This window comes from Vidua chalybeata, chromosome 2, assembly GCF_026979565.1.
Source record: "Vidua chalybeata isolate OUT-0048 chromosome 2, bVidCha1 merged haplotype, whole genome shotgun sequence".
In the NCBI taxonomy this organism is placed as follows: domain Eukaryota; kingdom Metazoa; phylum Chordata; class Aves; order Passeriformes; family Viduidae; genus Vidua; species Vidua chalybeata.
Genome location: NC_071531.1, coordinates 53,204,557 through 53,218,368, shown reverse-complemented (window position 1 = coordinate 53,218,368; position 13,812 = coordinate 53,204,557). Strand labels below are relative to the sequence as shown.

The following is a 13,812-nucleotide window of genomic DNA, read 5'->3' as shown; positions in this document are numbered from 1 at the left end:
TGGTAAATTTTTCCACTCAAAGGAATGTTATCTCATGTAAACCAGAAATGAACTGATTAAGTGCCCACATCAGTGTATGGGGATAAATAATTTTACATACATAGTGCCACAGGCTAGAAAGCCAAAGAACTGAAAGAAGGAAAAAATAATACATGATTCTATGTATGTTCTTTTTCTTCACCAAAGACATGGACATTACAGAATGTATGCAACATGACCATACTTGAATAGCAACTGAGGATACTTAGGAGTATAGATTTTACAGACCATCGTGATGTTCTGTGAAAGAAGTGGTACCATAATATTAGGTAGCACCTGTAATTCCTGTTAGGTCATTCAGAACACTATATATCCATTTTGTCAGTTAAGTCCTATATGTTCAGTGCAATTAAATAATAGAGTAAGAATAATATTGCAAAAGTAAGAATCCTAGAATTGATGGAGCAAAATTACTCAGGCCTTGAAACCTGCACTTCAGACAGGTAGACCGTTCCCATAAAGAGTTGCTGAATGTAAATGGGTCACAGTTTTCATATCTTTAACATCTGTTGTTTATACCCAAGAAAGCACATCAGGGGCAAGAAAATTAATTCCCCAATTGCTGTCAACTGTGTTAGGGAACAGCAATAAACAGCTTACTGTAAGCCTCTAGCTACAATAAAATTGCTGTCAATAAAGTGTGGCTGATATGGTTTTGCTGTGCTAGAAGAAAAGATTCTTTGGAAGTGAAAATCTGAAATGGAAACTAAAAAGATTCTCCCTTTTTCTTATATACAGAAGAATATTATCACAAAATTGCAATAGCATAGAACTCTCAAGATGCAGTTCTCACGTGTGTGGCACAAATTTCTTAGCATATGTGAAACTCTGGCTTTGAATATTCGGGACAGATGAAATTCCAGTGATTCTGATAAAAACCTCATGCACAGGAAACATTTAAAGAGAAATGAAGATTACTAAGCTTTTACTGTCTGATCTGTATACACAAAATGTTCCCTACTCTAGTTTAACATGTCTACCATCACTATTGAAAATGGTATTGTAGCTTAGGATTATGTTCAGATATCCATTATAGCTCCCAGTTTTCACATGCTCATAACTTTCTGATAAATTCTTCTTTTCAGCTGAAATTTCCATGCTTGGTCTCAGCTCAAAGATGAATTTCTTTAGACAGTTCAGTGAAAACTGTTAACCTATTTTTCAGTTATACAAGAATAGAAAAAAGTACACTGTACATTATCACCATTTCTAATATTTTAGTATAGATATACAAATATGCAGAACTAGAAAACAATTGAATTTTACATGCACACAGTTTTCCAGATGACTAGTCCTCACCCAAGACTAATATCCATGCTAACACATAAACCAAACTAAGCATACAAAAGAATGTATGTATTTTTTATTTATACTAAGTGATGAAACAAGGCCACTAAAAATAATACTGCACGCAGAATTGTGGAATGCTATGGTTACAGAATTTTAATATTTGCAGGTGACGTAAGCTCTGCACTGCTGTTCCAATGCAGATTTCCATCAACTTATGCACCTTGAAATTGCCACTCTCAGCGTATCAAATTAAGAGTCATTAATGTTTTCAGCTTTTCTTTTCTCTTACATAAACTCCAAACTTACAAATTTAAACACTCCAGAGTAAGATAACGTCAATTATATTTGCCACATAAAGCTTAAGTGATGTGCATTGATCAGCAGGAGTCTGAGGCTTCTCATTGCCTTGATCAGGCAAGAAGTCCATTGGCTAACAAAGGAACAAAGCAATCTCTACAGAGCTTATGTTATTAAGTATAACACTAAAAATACACTTTAGTATGGAACGTAGCTAATGTCTTATTCAAGCCCCAAATCCTTAATTTTTGCCACTAGAGCACAGAAATACAAGGACAGTGTTAACATATATTCAACTTTCCTGAATCTTCTAGAACTGTGCACATTTCCAAATTTTCTAAATTATCATTTTGATTCAGAAAAGTGTTTATAGTGTGCTTACGACTTTTTCTTGAAGACATCTCAAGTCACTTGGACTTTAAGGATCTGCTTCAGTTTTACTACGTTAAATGAAAGTTAAGCACATGCCTAAATGCATTTTGATTAGGAATGAAGACTAAAGGTTTTGCCCATAACCTATACTGATACATATTTTTAAACCTGTGTTATTTGTCACTGCTGTGCTTTAAATCTGATTAAATGAAGTTGTTACAATTTAAAATTGGAATAACCACAGTAAATTTGCCTGAATTTCTTTTATTATTTAATCTATTGTTAATCTAATGACACTGAGTAGGAGTTTTTGTCTGTTTATTTGCTTTTCAAAAGAGGTCTTTCACATAGAAAAATACAACATGTTGTCTTCTGCTGTATTTCTATGTAGCTGTTTGGTGTAATGACTTACTAATTTGAAGCGCATTTTAAAGTTCAATCAAATACTGAAAAGAACACTGATTGAGAAGCCTGCATAGATTTCAGTATTCTTTATGAGTCATAACACTGATTTTGGAAGCTTAGCTATATAAGCTGGTGGTGTGCAACATCTTTTCCATACTCCTAATTATGTGAATTAGCATTTAGAACAATCCCAAGTTCAAGTATTCAAAAATGCTCTTTTCAGAGCATCCACCAGGTTTACTGCAAGATAGGCACTTGAAGGAGGCTTTGGTTTTTATACTGGGTTCTTATGAAACATCAGTCTGTACAATTCAAAGTCACATGTAAAAACTTAACCACAGAATTTCCACTAAATTTATTGATAATTGCACAGAAATTGCCCACCAAAAAAAAAAAAAAAAAAAAAAAAAAAAAAAAAAAAAACCAAAACAACAAGAAAAACCAAAAACCCAGAACTCCCCGAAAACCTAAGAATTTTTTAAATGAACAATGTATTTTCAATTCTAAATGCTTTTTGATTTAAGACCCAGTTATAACAGATTCCTAGGGCCACGTGCCCACCAAAAGCACTGAGATTTTGCTTGAATGAAGTCCAAGTGCTGACTTAGGTCACAGCTTTTTGCTAACATAAATGTATCTGCAAGACACACTGTGTGTGCACATTTACATTGAACTAAAAGAAATTGTAAGTAAAGGTGGAGGATGCTAGTATTTATTAGACATATATTAATCCTATATTTCATCTTTCCCTATCAACATCATCCACAACAATTCCCATGTTCTTTACAAAACCCAGCAAGTTACTGAATATACATAAGTAACCTAACTCAACTCATTAGATGCAGATGTTAAACCTGAAGAAAACAGTATAATGGCACAAAACTAAGTATCTCTTCCTAAAGGAATTTGTAAAAATTTTTTTTCAGATGCTGTGGCATTAGCACACACTACTGTTCAGTAAGATCTTTAAATCTGAATACTTTTGTTTAAAGACCATACTCTATCACAATTTTTTAAAAAGACCTATAATGGTGTATTTCACTCCTGTGCAAATGAATATTAGCTAAGATGCATCATAATTTTAGGAATTACAGACAGAAGAACAGGAAGATTGTTGATGATTACTGCCATTGATGGTTATAGTACTCCAGCCAAAATTGACAAAGAAGCCTAAAAAGACTACATCCTGTAACACTCATCATTGGGAGAAAAAAACCCAAAAAGACACTATATAATTCCCCACAGAATAAAAATATACAAAGTCAGATTAGGTAACTGTCTTCCTAAGAAAGAGTCGTATTTTCATTTACATATAATAATACAGCTTTTTCAAGGAGCAGTCCCAATCATGATTATCTACTGACTTCAAAAGGGATACACAAAGACCTCAGTGAAATTTGAATCAGATCCATATATAGTTATAATTACAGATATTATTAAATGGAGACCTAGGTATTTAATGTAATGAACAGAGGTAACTCTGGAAATACTGCTAGTTATTTTTGTAGGGGTGCGGGAGTTTTTTTCTCCTCATGTTCAAAATTTTGCCATGAAGAGCTTACACATTCTGTCAGATAAAAAATTCTGGGTGTCACATCTGCCTCTAGATACTATGGGGAGTTAAGTCTGAGTTTTCTGATAGAGTCTGTTAAGCTAATTTACGCTTAAGTTAAAATAACCTCAGAAGAGAAAAGGAATGTGTGGTTTGGAGGCATAACGTTTTGCAACTAAAACTGAGGAGAAAACTTCAGACAAGTAAGCACAGACTTTGCAGAGCTCTTCTATATTTTTTTTTTTTGTTTTTTTAATAGTTTTTTTTTTTAACTTATGCTGACAGTGTGTGTACGGTGCTGCAAGATGGCTTAGGGAGTAGACCCTTCTTTAAAGTCCCTTAGAGAGATTAGGTGTTTGTGAGATTTTTCTGTGGGGTTTTCAGTGTCTCCTAAGAAGGAGTTGTGTCAGAGCAGTTACTTTAGCAGAACTGCCTCCAAAGTGCTTGTTTTATTCTTAGCACTTTGTCAGTGTGACACCTTACAGACACGCAAAGTCAGGACATACTTCTGGGAACGGCACATTCATCTCAGATAAGGCTAACGCAACAGCAAGAGGATGACTTTGTCCTGAACTTGGCTACCGTCAAAATCGTTTTGCAAAGACAAGCTTAAATATGTCTCGCTTGGTTCCCTAGGATCCATATCCCTGATAAATTCAGACAAACCACCATCACTCGGAGGGCAGTGCGCCCGCAAGGAGCACGGACGCGACTCCCAGCACCGACGGAGCCTCGGTGGCGGCGGAGCGCCGAGGGAGCCGGCCGGCCCAGGCGCACAGCGGGCCGGTCTCGGGCCTGCGCGCCCGGGCTCCCTCGCGCGCTCCCGGGCCCCGCAGCCTCCGCAGGGCTGGCGCGGGGCCAGCGCGCGCCGAGCGGTGCCTTGGCGCCACCTATGGGCCGCGCGCGCGCGCGCGCTCCCGCGGAGCCCGCAAGACGAGCGCCCGTAAAACAAATTAAGACAGCACCGCATTTAAATCTTTATTAGCAAGGAGTTATTAGACCTTAGGAAAAGAAAAACAAACAAACAAACAAACAAAAAAAAACCTAATGCTGGATTTGGTTGAAATATGAGTCTCTCAGCTTCCTAATCCCTCTTCATATGGCATGTTTCACAGTTTAAAATGAGATATGTCAGATCACTTATGCATTACTAAGATGAGAAAATATTTACAATGGACTGACTTTTTTTCTTTTTCCTGCATAATTCAGATGTATTCAGAGAACGCATTCCTTTCAAAAGTATGCTTTGGCCATTTTTTAAAATATGCAGCAAACTGTCTATGTGATACCAACTTCCATCTATTACAACAAAATCATGTTGAACTCAAACAAGAGGAAGACTTACGTATGGCTTACTTATATCGTACCAATAAACCATGTGCTTCACTAATGAAGTAACTTGGAAATTTGGCTGTCTTTGTTAGGGAAAAAAAAATTAACCCTTTTAGTAACACTAACTTAGCAAGGTTTCAAATCAGCTTGAACAGCAGAAGAAATTCAAGCCAACTCACTTTGAAATTTGAAACAATGTACATATCCCTTCAACCTTGAAACAGTCAAATTTCTGACTGAAATTGAGCACATACGGAAACAGTTCTCCAATAAATTTTACAACTGGACAGTTAAATACTGGGGAGAAAAAAAAAAATTCAGTTTTCCTTATGCATATGTATGCGCACATGCACGGAGGCATAACAGTCCTCTAACAATCAAAATTCTTCAAAACCCAAAGAATCAGAGGCATTTTGCAAACACATGGTTAAGCCCCAGGTAAATGATAAAGAGGTCAAGGTTTTTGTTTGTTTGTTCTTGTTTTTGGCATTTGGTTTAAGGTTTTTTTTCTTCCCCCCATAATGTTAACTAAATTAAATTAGAATGAAACAACAACAAAAAAAAAAAAAAAAACCCACAACACAGTGGCACTTTTAATACTGGTTGATCGGGCACTTGTATGCAGTACTTATAGACCAGTAAAAGTGCTCGTTTACCTGTCTGGTGTGTAAGGGGCCCTTTGTCTTGAAGCCTCCTTGGGAACTGCACTCTGAGGCACTGAAGTGATCTGAACTAGTGGAAGAGCGTTTGGAAAGGGTGTCACAACCACCAACAAAGGTGTTGTCCAACGGGAGTTCCTGAATCACATGGTGCTTTTTCACTGAAACTGGGGTGTCAGGTTTGAGATGAAAAGCAGACTGTGGAGAGGCAGATTTGTAATGCTTGGCAAGATCAGGACTGTTAGGCTTAAAGGTTGATGGTGGTGCTGTGCCCCAATCAAATCTTCCTATACTTTGCTCCTCCAGCTCTGCTGGAAGGCTTATTGTCCCGTTGATAGGTTCATGAACTGCATCATCAGGTTTGGACTCCTCAATGGTCACAAAGTTCAAAAGGGAGCTCTTTGGAGATTTCCTTTTCTTCCTTTTCTTTTTCTTGTTTTGCTTGTTTTCCTGATTGGGAGACATCCACTCAGCACCTTGCTTGCTCCTCTGGGCAGCTTTGAATCTGGACGCATGTCGACAGCGAACAAGAACCGTGACAAATATCACCACTATGACAACCATGGCACCAGCCACAATAGCAATCATGATTGTGAGATAGTCCTCATTTTGGTAGGGTTGACTACTGTCCCCTATGTTCCGATCCAAAGGTGTTTCCATAGTCCTGCGTATCAAGTCATAAATATAAGAGGCATTTCCAGCAGTATCATTTACATATAAAAATACAAGCACAAGAGTATGAAGGGATTTGGGATAACCCAAATCACTTATGTTGACAACTAAGCGATGCAGCCCCACGTCATTAGGAGCTGGTTTTTCTTCCAGAGTGATATTACCCGTCACTGGATCAATCCGAAACAAACCCTTGTTATTGCCGCTTACAATCGTGTACTTCAGCTCAGCATTCATGCCAGTGTCTATATCCACAGCAAAGACTTCAGCTACCACCGATCCTGGAATTGCTGAGAGTGGCACTAACTTAAAAGAAGTATTAGAAGGTGGGTAGATGACAACAGGACTGTTATCATTAACATCCATCACATTTATTGTTACTTTTGCTGTAGAAGAGCGAGGAGGTTGCCCTCCATCCACTGCCTTAACATCAAAGGTGTAAGAGCTCTGCTGTTCTCTATCAAAAGAAACATTGGACTTTATAACTCCGGAGTATGGATCCAGCACAAAGTTTTCATTGTCATTCAGGATGGAAAGGGTCACTGCTTTATTTTCCCCGGCATCTGCATCAGTCACTGTGATCACCCCCACTGTGCTATACTTTGGTAAGTTCTCTGATACGAAAAACTGGAAATGATTATGAGTAAATTTGGGACTGTTGTCATTTTCGTCCAACACAGTAACAATCACAGCCGCTTGGCTCTGCAAAGGAGGGGTGCCGTTATCTCGGGCCGTAACAGTGAAAATGAAACGTTCCTGCTCTTCTCTGTCAAAAACTCTGGAGGCTGTCAAAACTCCTGTCTTTCGATCCAGATCGAAAAAGGAGGCATTAGGACCAAGCTGATAAACAATGTCTGCATTTTTCCCACTGTCTTCATCTGTGGCACTAATAGTTGTTAAGTATAGACCAGGCCGGTTGTTTTCAGAAACTGACAGCTCAATTACAGGCTGGCTGAAAATCGGAGGGTTGTCATTTTCATCCTCCAGCTTAACTCTTACTAGGGCAGTCTGGTTCAAACTGGGCTTGCCAGAATCAGAAGCCACAATTTTAAAGCTGAATTCTTTGGTGCCCTCATAGTCCAACAAGGAAGAGGTCTCTAACAAATATTGGTTGTCGTAAACTGCTTTCAAGTGGAAGGGGACCTCTCTCTCAATGAAACAGATCACTTTGCCATTCACATCAGTGTCCTTATCTGAAACCGTAATTAGGGCAATCTTTGTATTGATGGGATCTTTCTCAGATAAGTACACTGTGCCATTGATGGGACTTATTATGTACCTGAGGTCTATGTTAGGAGGGTTATCATTTACATCAGTGACATTGATGGTGACAGTTGCCCGAGCTGGTGTGGAGCTACCATCACTAGCCAGCACTGTCACTTTGTGAATAGCAGTCTCTTCTCGATCTAAGGACCTCTGAACTGTAATCAGCCCTGTGGTGTTGTTTAAAGCAAAAAATCTTTTGGTTGCAGGGGCGACTTGGGCACCAAAAATATATCTGATTTCTGCATTGCTTCCTATATCAGCATCTGTAGCATGAAGCTGAATTACAGAGGTGCCTACAGGGGCATTTTCTGGTATATGGACCTCTACTTGACTCTCTTTAAAGACTGGCCTGTTATCATTGACATCACTTACTGTGACTTGCAGGATAGCTGTGCTGGATTTCTGGGGGGTACCTCCATCCTCCACTTTGATTTTCATCACGTAGGTGTCCTTTTGCTCTCTGTCCAAGTTCTGCTGTACAATCAGCTGAGGCCATTTCTCCCCTTCTGGAGTTTCTACAATATCCAGTCCAAAGACACTCTGCCCATTTAACAACTCATAGTGCTGCACACCATTGAAACCTGTGTCAGGATCTGTTGCTGACGGAATTGGAAAGCGACTGTTGATCAGAGTGTTTTCTGGGATGGAGATATTGATAACAGGGGATGGAAACATAGGTGCATTGTCATTAGTATCCTTTACAATGATTTTTATTTTGATCAGCCTAAAAAAATCATTGGGGAGAATCACTACTTCAAGTTCAAAGAAACATTCATTTTCTTCTGCATAGGAAGCTCCAGCACATAGTTTTTCTCTGTCTATTCTGTTAGATGTTGTGAAGATTTCCCCCGTGTTACTGGACACTTTGACCAGAGGTGCATCCCCTGCTTTAGACACCAGTCTGTAGACAAGGCTGGCACTTGTCCCTGTGGCAACATTGATATGAGAAATGTTCAGGTCCTTTGGTATGTTCCCTATGGGCACGTTTTCAGGCAGCTCCTCTCTAATAGTGTAAATAAGTTCTTGAGCTATAGCAGAATCCAGCCTTAAACAGGCAATCAAAGCGGCCAACAGGTAAAAATTCCTCAGGTCCATGATAATGTTTCTATTCTCTTTCCACAGATTTTAGGACTTAAAGGTTTCCAGAGAGGAATGATGCGCGATTTGCAAGAGGAGGCATGCATGGACTGCAGGATGCATTACATCTCATTTCTTATTTGGAGACATCACTGTCAACACAACCACACAGAACAGCATTATTTTTTTTTTAGGCATGATAAATCCACAATCTCCAACTACTACTTGTTTTTGCAATGCACACTTCCAGCAGTACATTTTCCTACTGCTCCCATTTACAAGCAAGCCTTCCGGACAAATGCACCAATATCCCATCGGCTGCTTTCATTTGCTCAGAGCATGAATGAAAATAACTACTTGCAGGATTAAGGGTAGCTATTGTTTCAATACGTACTTTCTGAATAATTTCTTGGTACACATGTAATCCATAAAGTGCATTCCCCCTCTACCCTCCTCCACCCCGTCATTTGGTGCAAGTAAAAAAACCTTCCTGGACGACTTCTAGATTCTAACTGCTATGCCAGCTGCCAAATGTAATTTGCTGTTTGCTTCCATATGTATTTTTTAGCTCTTGCTAACCAGATTTTTCTCTGCTCACTGTGCCTTGCATGCCCCTCTATAGCTATCGTACTGGGAAATAACCACCCGGACATGCTGCTGCAGCAGTCGTCACTGGCTACTTCACATCCCTGTTAACTGATGAGACAATAACAGGACTTACAGTTTCTTACACTCTCAGCTCAATGTTTCTTCTCCAGATGTTGGATACTTCTCCTTCTGTTTAATAACCTAAAACTTTATTTTTTTTAAAACACAGTCTAAATCAGGCGGCTAGAAATTCCAAATGTAACTTAGAAGCAGGAAGTATGCTTACAGATGGGGGGAATATATATTTTCTGATGACATGAGGAGGAAAAAAGGTGCAGCCTTTCGCCGTTGACACCGGTCTCCCTTCAGGATGATATTAGCAGCTGCCACATATAAATACTGCAGACTAATAATGCAGGTGGAAAAAAAAAAAAAAAGGAAAGCGACTGACAGACTTCTGTTTGCATGCACTGCTAACCACGCACTATCGGGGTGCAAGGCTGCCAGCACCTACAGTTTAACGGAACTAGGCAGCCCTAAGCACTAATCTTATTTATCTGCATTAAGCTGCACGGTAACTGATGCCTGTGATTACTTCCAGCAGAGTAATGCAGGTAGGGATGCAGAGACGGCGAGTAGGTGAGCCTTTCCCACCAACATCAACAGAATCCCAAACACTGATTCTTTCCCTAGATAAATATACTGCCTGCTGGCTTTTTTTTTTTTTTTTTTTTTTTTTTTTTTTTTTTTCATTAAAGGAAATGCATTCCAGCTTAAGGGTAACTTTGCACTTACGTTAGTTGTCTACCTCTGACGATCTGCTGCAAAGCAATGATCTGTTCCAGCAGATACACCACAATGCATCTGGTAAACCACCAGTTTTGGAGAAATCAGCAGCAGCCAAACGCTTCCTCCTCGAGATATGTGTTGCTTCGGGGTGGCAAATTAGCAACTCCAGGGAACAAATTCACAGTTCTGTCGTTAGTCATCCTCTCCACGTTTCATTCCTGTGAAACGGCGATCCTTTGGGTGCCTAAGGTGCACGCAACAACCCAAACAAACAGCAAGAGAAAAATCCGGTGCACTTCTTAGAGCGGGGGTATTTTCCACTCTGCACTGCACACCATTCCCGTCCCTCTCTTGGCAGAGCAGAGGCAGCTACATGAAGTCTGCAACTTCTGACTGGAAATGGCAAGAGTTGGTCTGGCGGTGCTTCTCCCTCTTTAGCTCTGGGGTGACAGTTGCCCAAAAAAAAAAAAAAAAAAAAAAAAAAAAAAAAAGAAACCCTAATAGGTTATTGCTTTAGCGACGGGAGGAAGCGGCGGCGCTTTCCCTCCTCCCTCCTCCCTCCCTCCCTCCCTCCCTCCTTCCCTCCCTCCCTCCCAGCCTCTCTCCCTCACATACGCTCTTTCCTTCTCCCTCTCTCTCTCTGAACTGAAATTCTTGATATAACTCTCAATAAGCCCAGAGGGAGGGTGGGAGCGGCGCGAGGCCACCCCTCCCGCCGCACCGCATTGGCCCGCGCCGGCGGAGGCGGTGGATGGGGGAGCGCGGCCGCGGCATTGGCCGCCGGGCACGTCGCTCCCCGGCCCGGCCGGGCGGGAGGGGGCTGCGCGCCGCGCGGAGGGGACCGGCGGGGGCGAGGGGATGCGGGGACGCGGCGGGAGCGGAGCGTTCCGCGGGAGGAGTGCGACGGACACACGCGGGTGGAGGCGGGCGAGCGCTCCGCGGTCGGGGGGCGCGGAGGGGGCGGAAAGCAGCGTCGGGTTTGCGCGTGGCTGTAGGGTAATTTGGAAATAAGGGCTCGGTGTGCGTTTGGGTTGGTGGTGTGGTTTGAGGTTGGGGGGGCGGGGGATGCCTCAGTGCGTGCTCGGTGTCGCTTGCGCGGGGCAGCGCGACCGCCCGTGGTGCGAGTCGGGCCCGGCGCGGAGCGCAGCGGTGGCCGTGGGGCCACCACCCGGCGCCGCGCAGTTGCGGAGGCAATCGCCCTCCCCGGCCCGCCTTCGCCCGGTTCGGCCTTATATTTAATACATGCCCTTTCATCTATAATTCAGGCTACTTTGACTCCAGCCCTGTCTCGGCTCCCATTTAAGCCTGCACACCTTTCTCCTTCCCCTTCCCGAAGGGTCAGCCGAGACACTCGTCAAGGGAGGGAGAGAGCTACTCTGCTGGTTTGGGTTTTGTCTTCTTAAACATTGAGCTTGAAAAGATTCCTCCTATCTGTGGTTTGATAAATAATAAAAGTGATCGTTTCGCCTTCCCCATAAATGACACAGGTAAATTATCCAGCTAGCCACAAAGAAGCATCACATGCCTGGAAGACACTGTAATAAAATGACAATGTATTATGATATGAGTGACCTCAAAAGTGTGACAAGAAGATGATTATAGTGCATTATCTATAGTGCATTATATGTAGTGCCTTTTTCAACGTTTTCAGAAGCATGAATGAACCTTTATTTGACTGTGCTTTTATTGCTAGCTTTTCTCATCTTGAATGTACAAGCTGTATGCTAGAACCTATCCAATTTAGTATACTCAGGTACATGACCACGCTGGCTACTGCTTCTGGTTAAGCCTTTCAAATATATATGCATAGGAAAAAAATAAACAAAGATAACATCAGAATTTTACTTTTTCTGTATGCACGTTTTCTTTAGCACTGGTGAGCTAAAGATCAGAGTTCTACCTTGAAGATTTTACATTTTCACGTGCAGGCTCTTAGACTCCCATATATGTCTGCACATAGGATGCACTATTAACAAATGGTGGGAACCGCTTGTACCTCTCAGAGGTCAGTAGTTTGCATGATTTGGAATTGTGTGCCACATACTGATAAATGTACATATCCTTGCAAGTCATATGGATGCAGACACTGTATGTGAGCATAGCACATCCTGTAATCCCATGATGCGTAAAGATTAAACATTCTCAGTTCTGCTGTGCTTTGTAGTTGTGTCCAAAATACTCTTCTTACAGTTACACACAGAAAAAAAAATTGATCCTGGTTTTGACGACATCAAGTAATGTTAGAAAACGGAACTGGATCTAATAATAGTTTAAGAAAAATGTTCATTATGTAATACAAGAAGGATGGCTAGAGCCCTGGCATTGAAAGTCAAGCAAGTGACATGAAGGAGCAACCTTACTGCCAAACCACTTAGAAAAAGAATTCTGTGAATGAATTGAGTATGCAGTTCTTTTGTCTTTTAAAATACAAAGCAGAATAGCCATTAATAAAGGAGATAATTAGAACTGCTAGCATTCTGTGTAATGCAGTCTGCTTCTGAAATACAGGCATGTTTATGTATGCATTAATAATACACACATTTTTCCTGACACTAGTCATATCACAGCAGTATGGCATCACAGACATTTTATAGCCTCATTCTAGTAACATCAGAGGCATATAACATTCTTATTCTAATCACACCATAGTCATTTCAATGTCACATTGTAGTCACATCACATAGCCTGGTAATAATTATTTAACTTTATTGCTAAGCTGAATAGTTTTCTGTTTGCTTAGGGATGACTTAAACTTGTATTCAGAACTGATTAGCACATGTTCATAAATGAGCTCTTCTCATGTACACAGGGTTAGACTAGTGAAAAGTTAGGAAGAGAAAAAAAATTCAATGAACTAGTGTCTGTTGGACTTAAAACCAATGGAATCACAATAATAGCTTTTTTTTTGTCTGTTTTCAGAAGTAATTTTAGAAAGCTAACAATGTTTACATGTAGATCTGTCATGTTAATGTTTATTTGCTTACTTTAAAATGCTGTAGTACTTTAACTTATCATACATTATTAACCTCATGGAAGAGGTACGTCTTTAAACTTGTTGTATTTGCACACCAGATTGTAAAATTGAGGCCCAGAGTACCAAAGGGGTTAGAACTATCACAACTGCTTCTAATAATGTTAGAAAAAGAATGGAAAGGGCTGAATTCCTGAGCAGGAGTTGGAATCACCCAGTGCACCATTAACACCACTCCTGCAATGTGAGGAACTGCTCTGAACATGTCCTGTGCTCGCTTGAGCAGACATGTTTATTCTCTGGTAGATGTTCATTCCATCACTCTTATATTTAAGAAAACTGCAGTATTCGATGTCAGATTCCCCTCAAATGCAGCTGTGGTGCTATTATTTGTACTGTTTCCTAATAGTTGCCTTTCTTTACCATTATGGATTAGCCTTTTGTCTATGTGTAAGAACACTGGATTCATAATCACAGCACACCTTATTAAAATGACTTCTGTA

General features: G+C 40.7%; 1 protein-coding gene across 4 annotated transcripts in view; it reads right to left on the bottom strand.

The window, feature by feature from the left end:
* The window catches only part of PCDH9 (protocadherin 9), a 682,988-nt gene extending 672,227 nt beyond the window's left edge, over positions 1-10,761 (bottom strand). For all 4 annotated transcript variants that reach the window (XM_053968583.1, XM_053968602.1, XM_053968592.1 and 1 more), the window contains exons 1-2: positions 10,345-10,761; positions 5,944-9,113 (exon numbers count right to left, since the gene is read on the bottom strand). In XM_053968583.1, the coding sequence (XP_053824558.1) occupies positions 5,944-8,979 (3,036 nt within the window). In that variant the 5' untranslated portion in view covers positions 8,980-9,113; positions 10,345-10,761. The remainder of the gene's footprint in view (positions 1-5,943; positions 9,114-10,344) is intronic.
* Positions 10,762-13,812: the final 3,051 nt, after the last annotated feature.